Source organism: Hemiscyllium ocellatum, chromosome 22, assembly GCF_020745735.1.
Source record: "Hemiscyllium ocellatum isolate sHemOce1 chromosome 22, sHemOce1.pat.X.cur, whole genome shotgun sequence".
Taxonomy (NCBI): domain Eukaryota; kingdom Metazoa; phylum Chordata; class Chondrichthyes; order Orectolobiformes; family Hemiscylliidae; genus Hemiscyllium; species Hemiscyllium ocellatum.
This window is the reverse complement of record NC_083422.1, coordinates 48,054,890-48,067,200: the sequence shown is the minus strand read 5'-3', so window position 1 is coordinate 48,067,200 and position 12,311 is coordinate 48,054,890. Positions and strand designations below refer to the sequence as shown.

The window sequence follows — 12,311 nt, the reverse complement described above, 5'->3', positions numbered from 1 at the left end:
CTACTATAAATTAGGTTTGAGCATAGCACTTCAGGCAGGATCAACATCTGGATGTGGGTTTGCCCGCTGAGCTAGAAGGTTCATTTCCAGATGTTTCGTCACCATACTAGATACCATCTTCAGTCAGCATCCAAATGAAGCACTGGTGGTGTAGCCTGCTTTCTATTTATATTATTGGCGTTCCTTGGGTTGGTGATGTCAATTCCTGCAGTATCATTTCCTGTGGTGATGTCATTTCCTGTTCTTTTTCACCAGGGGTGGTTAATGGGATCCAAGTCAATGTGTTTGTTGATCGAGTTTTGGTTGGAATACCATGTTTCCAGGAATTCTTGTGCGTGTCTCTGTTTGACTGGTCTGAGGATGGATATGTTGTCTCAGTCAAAGTGGTGTCCCTCCTCATCTGTACATAAGGATACTAGTGAGAGTTGGCCATGTATTTTTGTGGCCAGTTGATGTTCATGTATCCAGGTGGCTAGGTTTCTGCCCAATGCAGTATTTATTACAGTTCTTGCAAGGTAGATTAAATTGGTTTTGCTGGTTATCTGTATAGGCTCTTTCAAGTTCATTAGCTGCTGTTTTAGTGTTTTGGTGGCCTACCATGATGCCAAGGGGTCTGAGTAGTCTGGCAGTCATTTCTGAGATGTTTTTGATGCAGGGGAGAGCGGTTAGGGTTTCTAAACGTGGTTTGTCTGCTTATCTGGGTTTGTTCCTCAGAAATCGGCGGATTGTGTTCATTGGGTACCTGTTCTTTTTGAATACACTGTATGGGTGATTTTCCTCTACTCTGTGTAGTTCCTCTGTGCTGCAGTGTGTATTGGCTCGTTTAAATAATGTTGTAATGCTGCTTCGTTGGTAGATTATGATTAGATTAGATTCCCTACAGTGTGGAAACAGGCCCTTCAGCCCAACAAATCCACACCAACCCTCCGAACAGTAACCCAACCAGACCCATTTTTTTCCCTCTGACTAATGCACCTAACATGTTGGGATGATTGCTTCTGGAGTTCAATATTTGGTCCATATGTATTGTTTCCCTGTAGACGCTAGTTAGAAGTTCCCACTGGCTGGTCACTCTACTGGGACATCTAGGAATGGCAGTTCTTTGTTGTTTTCCTCCTCTTTGGTGAATTTTATGCCAATAAAGGGTATTATTGATGGTCTTGAAGGTTTCCTTGAATTTGTTTTGTTTAGTGATGACAAAGGTGTCATCCACATAGCAGACCAACAGAAACTCTATCAACAAACACATTGATTTGGATCTCATTTACCACCCCCTAATAAAAAGAACAGAAAATAACATCACTATCGGAAATGATGCCACCACAGGAAATTACATTACCAACCCAAGGAAACCCAAACATATAAATAGAAAGCAGGCCAAACCACCAGTGCTTAATTCGGAGGCTCACTGAAGATGTTACATAGTACGGTGACGAAACATCTAGAAACAAACCTTCCAGTTCAGCGAGCAAATCTACATTCCGAACCTCAATCTGAGCTACAAATCTTCTCAAAACACGCTAGAATCAACATCATTTTGAGAAAGGGAGGTTGTGTTTCAATAATTTGGCATAATCTTTTGAGGAAGTAACATGGATAAAGGAGAACCTGTAGATGTAGTGCATTTTGCTTTAAATAGTTTTTTTTGATACAAGTATCACGAATGTCCTAACATAAGAACATACGAGCTCTCTCGCGTCAGACAGGAGTTGTTCGAAAAGTGAAAACGTTCAAGGGTGGAAGCAGAATCATTGAATATTTTGACCACAGTTTGATTTGATCAGCTATGATTTTATAAAAAGCTGATCGGCCTACTCCCCGTTCCTAATTAGCATGTTCATGTGCTTGCAGAGTTCAGAGGACAGACCAGTACAATTCACTCAAACATGCCAGGCTCTGTAACAGGGCAGTGAAAAGTCGGTGAAAGTCGACTCCATAGAAAGTTTTCAAAGTAAGTTGGATAGATAGTCGAGAACTAGTTACTCAAAGCATAAAAAAAGGATTGTGGACCTTTTCTGGTACGATTCCTCTTTCAAAACTCTAGTATGGGCGGAGCGGGCCGAACAGTCTCCTTTCGCGCTGCAGCCCTTGAATCTATCGGAATGAAATCAGTACCTGCCCTGTATATGAGGTGCACATTAAATTCAGTGACGGGCAGAGTTCCGTTATATGCCAGAATGATGCCCTACCACCACTCCCAGGCTTCACTCTGGCTTCTGGGCCTTCCCCGATAGGAGAAAATGGCGGCAGGCCTAGGTCCCGCGCCTGGTCCGGGAGACAGCACCGAGCCCCACCGTCACCCTCCATGACCGACCCCACCTCCACCGCCCGGCATCTCACTCACCATCAACCTCCTTCGTCCTGTCGTGCAAGAGCCGGTCCGGGTTGCATACTGCGAGTGTCTCCGGTGTACTGCCCGCTGCTCCCCCCCCGCAGGCCTTGTCCCTTTTCCCAAAGCCTCGATCTCTCAAAGTGAAAGTGATGAGAGGGCGACGGGCAACGCTACCAGCTGCGGCAGCTAGGCCGCCGCGGGTACGCCTGCACGCTGCCTCCTGCTGCCCTCGCCCCTGCCGCGGTGTGCTCTGGAAGTTGTAGTCTGACCTCTCTCCAACGATAACCCTGCCATTGTCCGCGAGGACAAGAGGAAAACTACAACTCCCATAAAGCCTTGCGCGAAGGTCGATGCCCGGTGCCTGCTGTGCCCGCTGGGCGTTGTAGTTTACTGGCGCAGTCTATGCGGAGTGGCGCTGCCAGCTGCCGACATTGCTCTTCCGAACGAAAATGTGACAGGATTTTAACGAATTTTTTTTTTCCTCTCTCACCAAAATCGTGGGTGGAATTGCCACCCCTTGGAAGGCGTGGAGTGGTGAAGATGAGGAACCAGCTGTGGAGCGTGCCACCCTTCCGGAAGATGCCAGACCGACGGATCCGCAAAGCCCGCTTCAAGGACCGCGACCTGCGTGTGCTCATCGATTCCGTCATGGAGAGACGAGGGGACATCTTCGGTGAGGGGGGCCAGCCGCCCACCATGCAGAGCCGCCGCCAGGCTTGGCTCTTCGTCATGGAGAAAGTCAATGCAGTGTCTGGGACTCGCAGGACCTGGGAGGAGGTGCGGAAGAAGGTCCATGACCTGAAGAAAAGCACCAAGGTAAAACCGCCAATCTCAGTTAAGTGTATCTGAGCTTACCCAACCTGAGGGACCATCAGCCATTGCTTCCTTTTGCCCCACACCAAGCCCTGCCCATCTGCCTCTTCAATGTCCTCAAAGACTTTGAAACCACGCCCTCTATTTGAAGCTCTAAGTTTTGTAAAGCATGACGGTGATAGATTCTGGTTGGATATATTCAATACATGCCCAACATTCCTGCAACTGCCCCACCCAGTTAACAACCTTGTACCAAATCCTGGCCAAATGTGTTTAAGGAAATATAAACACCCAGGAAAAGCAACGTTTTACAGTAAATGGAACTTAAAGCACAGAAACAGGCTATTTAGCCTGACTGGTCCATGTCTTTTTTTATGTCCACAAGAATACTTAGCAGTGGGCAATAAATGTTGGCCTTGCCTCAGCTGACTTTTCAAGAATAAATTTGTAAAGAAAACATCCTATCCCTCTAATACTTTCTCCGTCATGTATTTGTCAAGATTCCCTTTAAATGCATCAATGCTGTTTACTTCAACAGCTCCCTTTAGTTTAATGCCCATTTGATTTTTCTCCAGAGTTGCTCTCAGCAGTGCCCCAGTGATAAATTCTTATTTGCTGCAGACTTCAGTGAAACCCGAAGTATGACTGCCACTTTTATTAAAGGCACCACACTTTATAAGCAACACAGAATGTTAGCAAGAATGTGTTGTATATTCAAAATGAATGCAATGGAATGATGCACACAATGTGATGGATAATGTATGGTGGAGCTGGAGAATTGTGTGGTGTGAATCACTTTTTTTCTCCTCTGTTATTATCTTTAAAGGAAAAACTGGCTTATAACAGAAGAGCTCGCCAGTTATCGTGTGGTGGCAGACCAGACGTCAAAACATTGACAGAGTTCGAGAATGATATGATTCTGCTTTTTGGGAAAGAAAGCTTTGAAGGGCTTGATACTGTGGATCTTGGAGTCATGTCAAGACTCAGTGGTGAGTGTGTTTATAGATTAATTAATACAAAGGTTTCTGATCATTTTCGGGTGTAACACTAACATGTCTGTACACGACTTTGTATAAGGTCATCCAACAGTTTATAATGAATCTGCAGAGTGTGAGCCTATGCACTCATACTCTGCCGTTTTGTATCTCTTCACAGATCAAGGAGAAACAAGTGGATCATCAACCACAGCTGCAAAACAGCACCTTACACCCAAGTACCAAATATCATCACCTCAAGCTGAAGCAGGCACCAGCATAGATACACCCACTGGAGGAGGTAATAGTATTGAGGATGAGGAAGAACTGGGTGAGTCACTAAACATTAGTGAGGACAGGGGACCAATATTGGTAGATGATGAGAGATCATCCTTTGAAGGGTGGAGGCCCCATATGCTGGGCCCTCCAATTGAGGCAGATGCAGATACAGATCTCAGTGGGCCTGCTTTCAAACGGAGACTGTTAGAACATGAATTCAGCGTTGAACAGTCACTTGCCTCCATACACACCACAGTGGAAGATGGCATGGTTATGTTGGACCAACGGTTGTGTGCATTGCAGTCTGCTATTGAGCACGTGGCAACACCAGTGGCATCTGCAGTGGAGACCTCACTAACGCAAGCCTTGGACACAGTTGGGTCATCACTCATGAATGCTCATTCTGCTGCTATAGAAGTTTTGGGGTCAAAACTCCAAGAAGCTGTCAAGGCAGGCTTCACTTCTCTTGGAGAACGCTTGCAGGCAACCATGGCTGAGGGTTTTCAAAGTCTTATAGAAGCCCAATGCTCTATGCTCACTCAGATAATTGGTCAACGTGAAAAGCTGGCCTCTTCTACTGGAATTGTGCACGCCCATCAAGTTGACAGTCATTCAAGTGGGAGTTTGGTGCCACCAAAAAAAAAACAGGTGACTGCAGGTGCTGTCTCTGAAAATCTGGAATCCAGAGCAACTCAGCATCAGAGACCCATGGGACTGATGCAGGTGCATCAGGGTTAGTTGCAGATACAGGTAGCAGGACTTCTGTATTTGATGCAGCTACAGGGTTGGCTCTAGCTGCCAACTTGTGCAGAAAGGCTAGGAGATCAGCACTAAGTCCTGATGCTTCTACTCCCTATTTTCCTCCCCCCTCCAAACCTCCCTGTCCCATCTTGGACGCTGAGCCTGTCTCTGCCAGACTGCACATGAAGTTGCAGCTGGTACAGCAATTGACTCTGGACGCAGCCAACATATGCTGTGCTCTGTGTGCTGTTTTTTAAAACATGTGTATTTAAATTTAAAATGTTTGAGTCATGGTGAGAAGCACTCACACTGGATGACTTGTTCTGGTGTCAGATTGGTGGGGATTGTGCAAGTAGCAAAACCTGAGCAGCTCATTGAGGGGATCTGTAGCAGCATCTGTACTTATCTGGTGCAGGAAACAATCCATTGAAAGTCAAGGGGCCGGCAAAATTTAGAATGGTGCAGGAAGACACCCTGGTGACTCACTCTTCTGCAGTTGACTTTATTCATTCAGGTTCTATTTTGTTTTAAACAGAATAAAGCTTCTGGGAGTTTGCTTGTTTGAACCTTGAATTTGGCAATTTGGAAAGGGTAAAATGTCCCATTGGTGAAGTTCACTACATGCTTAAAGCCTCTTGTGAATATTCCTGTGTCATATCTGCATAAGCCATTAATCTATTTAAGTAACACACACAGGAATAGGCTACGAGTGCTTTAAACAATTTCAATTTGAATTTTGAAGTAAGGAAATTTTACCCTCTACTCACACTTCCTATGTTGTCAGATTAAGCCAATTTCATATTAATTAACAAATCCTTTCCCTCCTTTCTGACTCTCCGTGGCACTAAAAAATAACTAAGTAAGAAAACAGATTGTCTCATTAGTATATGTGCTAGTTTAAGAGAGTGCCATGGACTGTATACTGAGAAGGTTACAAGCTGCCCAAAGCTCAATAATGGATATCTTTTATATTTGGGGAATGGGGAGATTAATGCAGTGCCCAATATTAACACCAGGGAGACAGTTACATGCTTCTGCTTCCTGCGTCAACACCTATGCAGTTGGCCACAAGCTGTTTGCCAGTGCTGTTCCTTAAATTGCTTAGTAGTAGGTGATGTGCACAAGTAACATGGAGAATCTGCATGGTACACAAAGGGGTAATGTGGGAGTGGAGACAAAAAATAATACAGCACTGCTTAACTGAATACATGCAGTTTACTTTTAATACAGTTCAAATCTTTCCTTATGTGGCATAAAACCTGAAGGAATGTATTCAGAAACTAACCCAATGAGAGTTAGATACATTCTACTGGAAAAGTATCAATAATTGTACAGCATTTACAATGTAGAAACAGGTCAGTCAGCCCATTAACTACTTAAGTTCCACACAAGCACCCTTCCAACTCATTTTCATTCAATCTAATCAACAAGATCCTTCTATTCCTTTCTTCCATTAAATGCATCTTTGCTATTTGTTTCCACTATTTCACATTCTCGTCATGCTGTGAGTAAGGAAAGTTTCTTACAAATTCTCTATTGCATTGATCAGTGATGATCTTCCTGTTAAGGATCATAGTTTTGGTTTCTCTCATTGTGAAAATATTTTTATATCCACTCTATCAAAACCTTTCATTATCTTAAAGACAACTCTTTAGCATCTCTTTTCTGTGGAAATGAGCTCTAATCTGTTCACTATCTCCTGATTGATATCACCTCTCAGTTCCAGTATCACCTTGCATCTTTTTCTGCACCGAATCTAAATATCCTTTTTGTAAAATTAGCACTAGAGCTCTGTGTTGTACTCCAGGTGTGATCTAACCATGGTTTGTATCTGCTTAACATAAGTTCTTTGCTGTTCCATTCTTTTAGAAATTAATCACAGTGATTTGTTACCTTTTTATGGTCTTATTAATCTGCGTTGCTACTTCTAGTGATTTGTGTATCTGTATCTTGGATCTCTTTGCCTCTGCACCCAATCTAGAAACTTAATTAACAAAGAAAATGTGGCTGCCTTATTCTTCATAATAAAATGCAACAGCACACATTTATCTTTACAGCAACTTGATGATTGTAAATAACATTGCCCTATTGTGGAGCCTACTGAAAAATAAAACTGGAACACAGGATCAGGATTCCACCAGTCAGTTCCTAACACTTGTTCTGTATTAGATTATGGTTATCCTGTATTTTAACTGAAAATGTGTTGCTGGTTAAAGCGCAGCAGGTGAGGCAGCATCCAAGGAACAGGAAATTCGACGTTTCGGGCATAAGCCCTTCATTATGCCCGAAACGTCGAATTTCCTGTTCCTTGGATGCTGCCTGACCTGCTGCGCTTTAACCAGCAACACATTTTCAGCTCTGATCTCCAGCATCTGCAGACCTCACTTTTTACATCCTGTATTTTAACTCTGTTTTCCTGTCTCAGTTACATTAGTATTAATATCATTATTTATTAAAAACCTATCACTCTTAGTTTTGTTAATTTTACTTAAACTTTAGCCTCAACAGCTTCCTGACATCGCCCCTGAATGTCCTGTCTCTAATTTATGTTTTTGCTCCCTCATTCTCCACCCTTCTACAAACAGGAAATAATTTCCATATCTTTCCTATTAACTTCTTTGGTCAAATCTCAATTAGATCAATTCTTAATCTTCTACACCAAGGGAAATACAAGTCTAATATATACAAAAACCAAAATATTGTAAGTGTTATAGAAATCTGAAATACTCAGTAAATCTATCAGGTTCTGTGAAGAGAGAAACAACATTAATGTTTAACTTTGATGACCATTCACTACATCTAATCAATACTATCTATCCTTGTAATTTTACTCTCTTAACCCTGACATCATTCTGAACAGGAGAATCATTTTCCTAATTCTTTGTCTTTTGTATGTATGCATATCTTGTACATTAAAAATGATATATCTGCATGTTCTCTGTCTCACTGCATGTGTCACATTATTGTGCCACACTTTATTGATCTTTGCTCAATATGAAAGAGCAGCAAATCAGAGCTGATAGGCAGATAAGATCCAACCTAAAAGGTGGGAAACTGTCAAGTAAAAGCTACCAAAGGATTATAGAAAAATTTATCGAAAGAACAAACTATGTGAAAAGAGTAATGCTCTTTGAAAGAACTATCTAGGTAGTCTCCCATTCCCCACCTGCCTACTCACTCTTACACATGCACACACTCACTCTGGTTCTCCCCTTATAACCTGCAGGTTTTTGATGTCTATTTTAAATTCCCTTTTGAAAGTGATTCTTTATTCTGGTATCCCTGTCCTTCCACTCAGTGCATTCCAAATCATCATAAATCACTACATATAAAGAAATCACCTTCCCTTCCCCTATCTTCTGCCAATTATTATCTTAACTCTGTGTCTTAAGGTCAATGACTCTCTTGTCAGCAGAACAGCTTTTCTCTCACTCTTCTGTCAAGAGCCTTTGTTAACTTTCTCCTTTGCTTTCTTGGCTCTGTGCAGAATCCTTACTGCCCAATCAGCAAAAGCTATTATTAATAAATTAAGGGAAAGGGAAGCAATAAAATCATTCAAAATACTCAATATTTATGTGTGCCTTTTTACTTCCTTAGGTGAATATAGGTTCTGTTTTAATATTTAAAACTAAATATGTCTCTTGTCTTTTGAGTATTACCATCAAGGTGTTTATTTTTGGGCCTCAACCTGTCTTAAAAATCCCAGCTTGAAGTTGATATATTCCTCAAAATTCTATCTGCTCATGAAAGCTACTATGCTTTAGGACACAAAGTCTAAATGCACCATTACACAATTTCTAAGCATGCACCAGCATAGTAGCAGCTTTCTCCATCTAATATTTTAGCAGAACATTTTGAATTTCTTTGCATTTCCAAATGATTTCAAAACAAGCTGGCTAATTAATTTTAACAACTTCTTTGAGTAAAGAACAAGCCATGTTTACGGTGTGAGAGGAGTGGTGTATATTGAAAAACTGTAAACAATAATTATTTACTAAAAATATATTTTTCTGTTTCACAAGGTTGAAGGACTTTCTCATAGCTACAGCAATGTTTGAGTTTGTTTTTACAACTAATTTGAAAAGAAACTGGGTGAATTATTTATTAAGCATACTTGATTCAATGCGTGATTGTATCCAGAGTTTATTCTGAAGAATTTAAAACCACGTTAATCCATTGCTGTATGTCTGTTCACATTTGATCCCTGAACTAAAATAGCTTTTGTCAATGAGAGATTGAGAGCCCATCAGTTGTCTACCAGCAAGTTGTGCCTGTCCATGAGACCTCTCCAGTCACAAAGGAGAAGTGTACACAATATCAGCTTTGCAATAGAGCTAAGGAATCACAGAATAAAAGGTGAATATTTTCTTCAAGTACGGACTGTTTTGTTTTCAAGGTATTACATATCTTCAAACTGAGAATTTTACAACTTTTAGTACATGGTATGGATTTTTTTTCTCTTCAAAAATAGGCAAATCTGTGAAATGTATAACATCTATAAAGCTGATTGGTGCTCAATAAAAGTATGAAACTATTGTTGTTTGATGACTGTAAAAGTAAAGTACAAAAGACACATTCAACCCAGTCGATTTCTGTGCAGTCTTCTCTCTTGATAATTCTGCTAAATTTGGAAGAGCTGTCCAACTGACTAGCTGGACCACAGCGTGATACAGTCGTACCCTCAGAATTAACATGAAGCTACCAGAATATCACAAAATCCCAACTGGTTCATTGATGTTCTTTAGAGGAAGAAAGCTGCCAGACTTACCTGGTCTGGTCACTGAGCAACTCCAGATCTACAGTAATGTGGTTGACTCTTAATTGACCCCTGAAATTGTCTAGCAAGGCATTCAGTTGTATCGAACTATTATGATAAAGTCAAATAAATCCGAACTGACCACCCAGCATCGTGACTAATGGACGATCTGCAGAGACATCTCGGTAATATTGGGAATTTGTGCCAAATCTGGGAGAGCTTCTCATAGACTGAGCTGACATAGTCACAAGATCCTGGATCCGATCATCACTGTTCATAGTTGTACCCTTTATCTTTGCAGGATAGATCCACCAGTAGAGGTAACATAATGGTATATGGTTTACAAGATAGTACATGGCTTGGAAATGGTGAACGCTAGGAAATTGTTTCCGTTAGGCGAGGAGACTCGGACCCATGGACACAGCCTGAGAATTAGAGGGGGGACATTCAGAACAGAAATGCGGAGACATTTCTTCAGCCAGAGAGTGGTGGGCCTATGAAATTCATTGCCGCAGAGTGTAGTGGAGGCCAGGACGCTAAATGTCTTCAAGGCAGAGATTGATAAATTCTTGATGTCACAAGGAATTAAGGGCTATGGGGAGAATGCGGGGAAGTGGAGTTGAAATGCCCATCAGCCATGATTGAATGGTGGAGTGGACTCGATGGGCCGAATGGCCTTACTTCCACTCCTATGTCTTATGGTCATTGTTAGAGGAATATAGTCAGGTGGGAGAAACCCTGAGATTTTTCAACAGTGATTCTGCATCCTGTGAAGTTTTATGGTAATGGGTCAAACCTAGATAAGGAAATCTCCTAACTCTAACCTATTGTTCTCCCTCAGCTGATAAGCAACAAGTTGTATTTGTAGAACAGGGCCAATATGCCAAAATAGGCCAAGGCATTTCACGGGAGTATTATAAAACACAATATGACACCGAACCACATAGCCAGATTTTCAAAAGCTTGGTCAAACATGTAGGTTGCCGAAAATGTGTTGCTGGTTAAAGCACAGCAGGTTAGGCAGCATCCAAGGAACAGGAAATTCAACATTTCGGGCCAGAGCCCTTCATCAGGAATGAGGAGAGGGTGCCAGGCAGGCTAAGATAAAAGGTAGGGAGGAGGGACTTGGGGGAGGGGCGATGGAGATGTGATAGGTGGAATGAGGTCAAGGTGAGGGTGATAGGCCGGAGTGGGGTGAGGGCGGAGAGGTCAGGAAGAGGATTGCAGGTTAGGAGGGCGGTGCTGAGTTCAAGGGAATTGACTGAGACAAGGTGCGGGGAGGGGAAATGAGGAAACTGGAGAAATCTGAGTTCATCCCTTGTGGCTGGAGGGTTCCCAGGCGGAAGATGAGGCGCTCTTTCTCCAACCGTCGTGTTGTTATGTTCTGCCGATGGAGGAGTCCAAGGACCTGCATGTCTTCGGTGGAGTGGGAGGGAGAGTTAAAGTGTTGAGCCACGGGGTGGTTGGGTTGGTTGGTTCGGGCATCCCAGAGGTGTTCCCTGAAGCGTTCTGCAAGTAGGCGGCCTGTCTCCCCAATATAGAGGAGGCCACATTGGGTGCAGCGGATGCAATAGATGATGTGTGTGGAGGTGCAGGCGAATTTGTGGCGGATATGGAAGGATCCCTTGGGGCCTTGGAGAGAAGTAAGGGAGGAGGTGTGGGCGCAAGTTTTGCATTTCCTGCGGTTGCAGGGAAAGGTGCCGGGAGTGGAGGTTGGGTTGGTGGGGGGTGTGGACCCGACGAGGGAGTCACGAAGGGAGTGGTCTTTGCGGAACGCTGATAGGGGAGGGGAGGGAAATATATCTCTGGTGGTGGGATCCGCTTGGAGTTGGCGGAAATGACGGTGGATGATACGCTGTATACGGAGGTTGGTGGGGTGGTAGGTGAGAACCAGTGGGGTTCTTTCTTGGTGGCGGTTGGAGGGGCGGGGCTCAAGGGCGGAGGAGCGGGAAGTGGAGGAGATGCGGTGGAGGGCATCGTCGATCACGCCTGGGGGGAATCTGCGGTCCTTGAAGAAGGAAGCCATCTGGGCTGTACGGTATTGGAACTGGTCCTCCTGGGAGCAGATGCGGTGGAGACGAAGGAATTGGGAATATAGGATGGAGTTTTTACAGGGGGCAGGGTGGGAGGAGGTGTAGTCCAGGTAGCTGTGGGAGTCAGTCGGTTTATAGTAGATGTCTGTGTTGAGTCGGTCGCCTGAGATAGAAATGGAAAGGTCTAGGAAGGGGAGGGAGGAGTCTGAGACAGTCCAGGTGAATTTGAGGTCGGGATGGAAGGTGTTGGTAAAGTTGATGAACTGTTCAACCTCTTCGTGGGCGCACGAGGCAGCGCCGATACAGTCATCGATGTAGCGGAGGAAAAGGTGGGGGGTGGTGCCAGTGTAGTTGCAGAAGATGGACTGTTCCACATATCCTAC

General features: G+C 43.4%; 2 protein-coding genes across 4 annotated transcripts in view; one reads left to right on the top strand and one right to left on the bottom strand.

Annotated features, from left to right (window-relative positions):
* Positions 1-2,764, bottom strand: part of LOC132826167 (solute carrier family 2, facilitated glucose transporter member 5-like) — a 237,741-nt gene extending 234,977 nt beyond the window's left edge. Inside the window, exons 1-2 of the mRNA XM_060841809.1 lie at positions 2,724-2,764; positions 2,345-2,619 (exon numbers count right to left, since the gene is read on the bottom strand). Coding sequence (XP_060697792.1) covers positions 2,345-2,619; positions 2,724-2,764 — 316 coding nt within the window. The remainder of the gene's footprint in view (positions 1-2,344; positions 2,620-2,723) is intronic.
* Positions 1,870-9,635, top strand: LOC132826334 (uncharacterized). Of its 3 annotated transcripts, none has more exons than XM_060842184.1 (4): positions 1,870-1,951; positions 2,857-3,148; positions 3,972-4,134; positions 4,301-6,692. In XM_060842184.1, exons 2-4 carry the CDS (start codon positions 2,873-2,875, stop codon positions 5,134-5,136), a joined length of 1,275 nt encoding a protein of 424 aa, XP_060698167.1. In that variant the 5' UTR covers positions 1,870-1,951; positions 2,857-2,872; the 3' UTR covers positions 5,137-6,692. The 3 variants fall into 3 exon arrangements, with proteins under 3 accessions (XP_060698167.1, XP_060698168.1, XP_060698166.1); XM_060842185.1 differs by lacking the exon at positions 1,870-1,951 and adding an exon at positions 9,358-9,635 and having other exon boundaries at positions 2,752-3,148; positions 4,301-4,450; XM_060842183.1 differs by lacking the exon at positions 1,870-1,951 and having other exon boundaries at positions 2,752-3,148.
* The last annotated feature ends 2,676 nt before the right edge of the window (positions 9,636-12,311 follow it).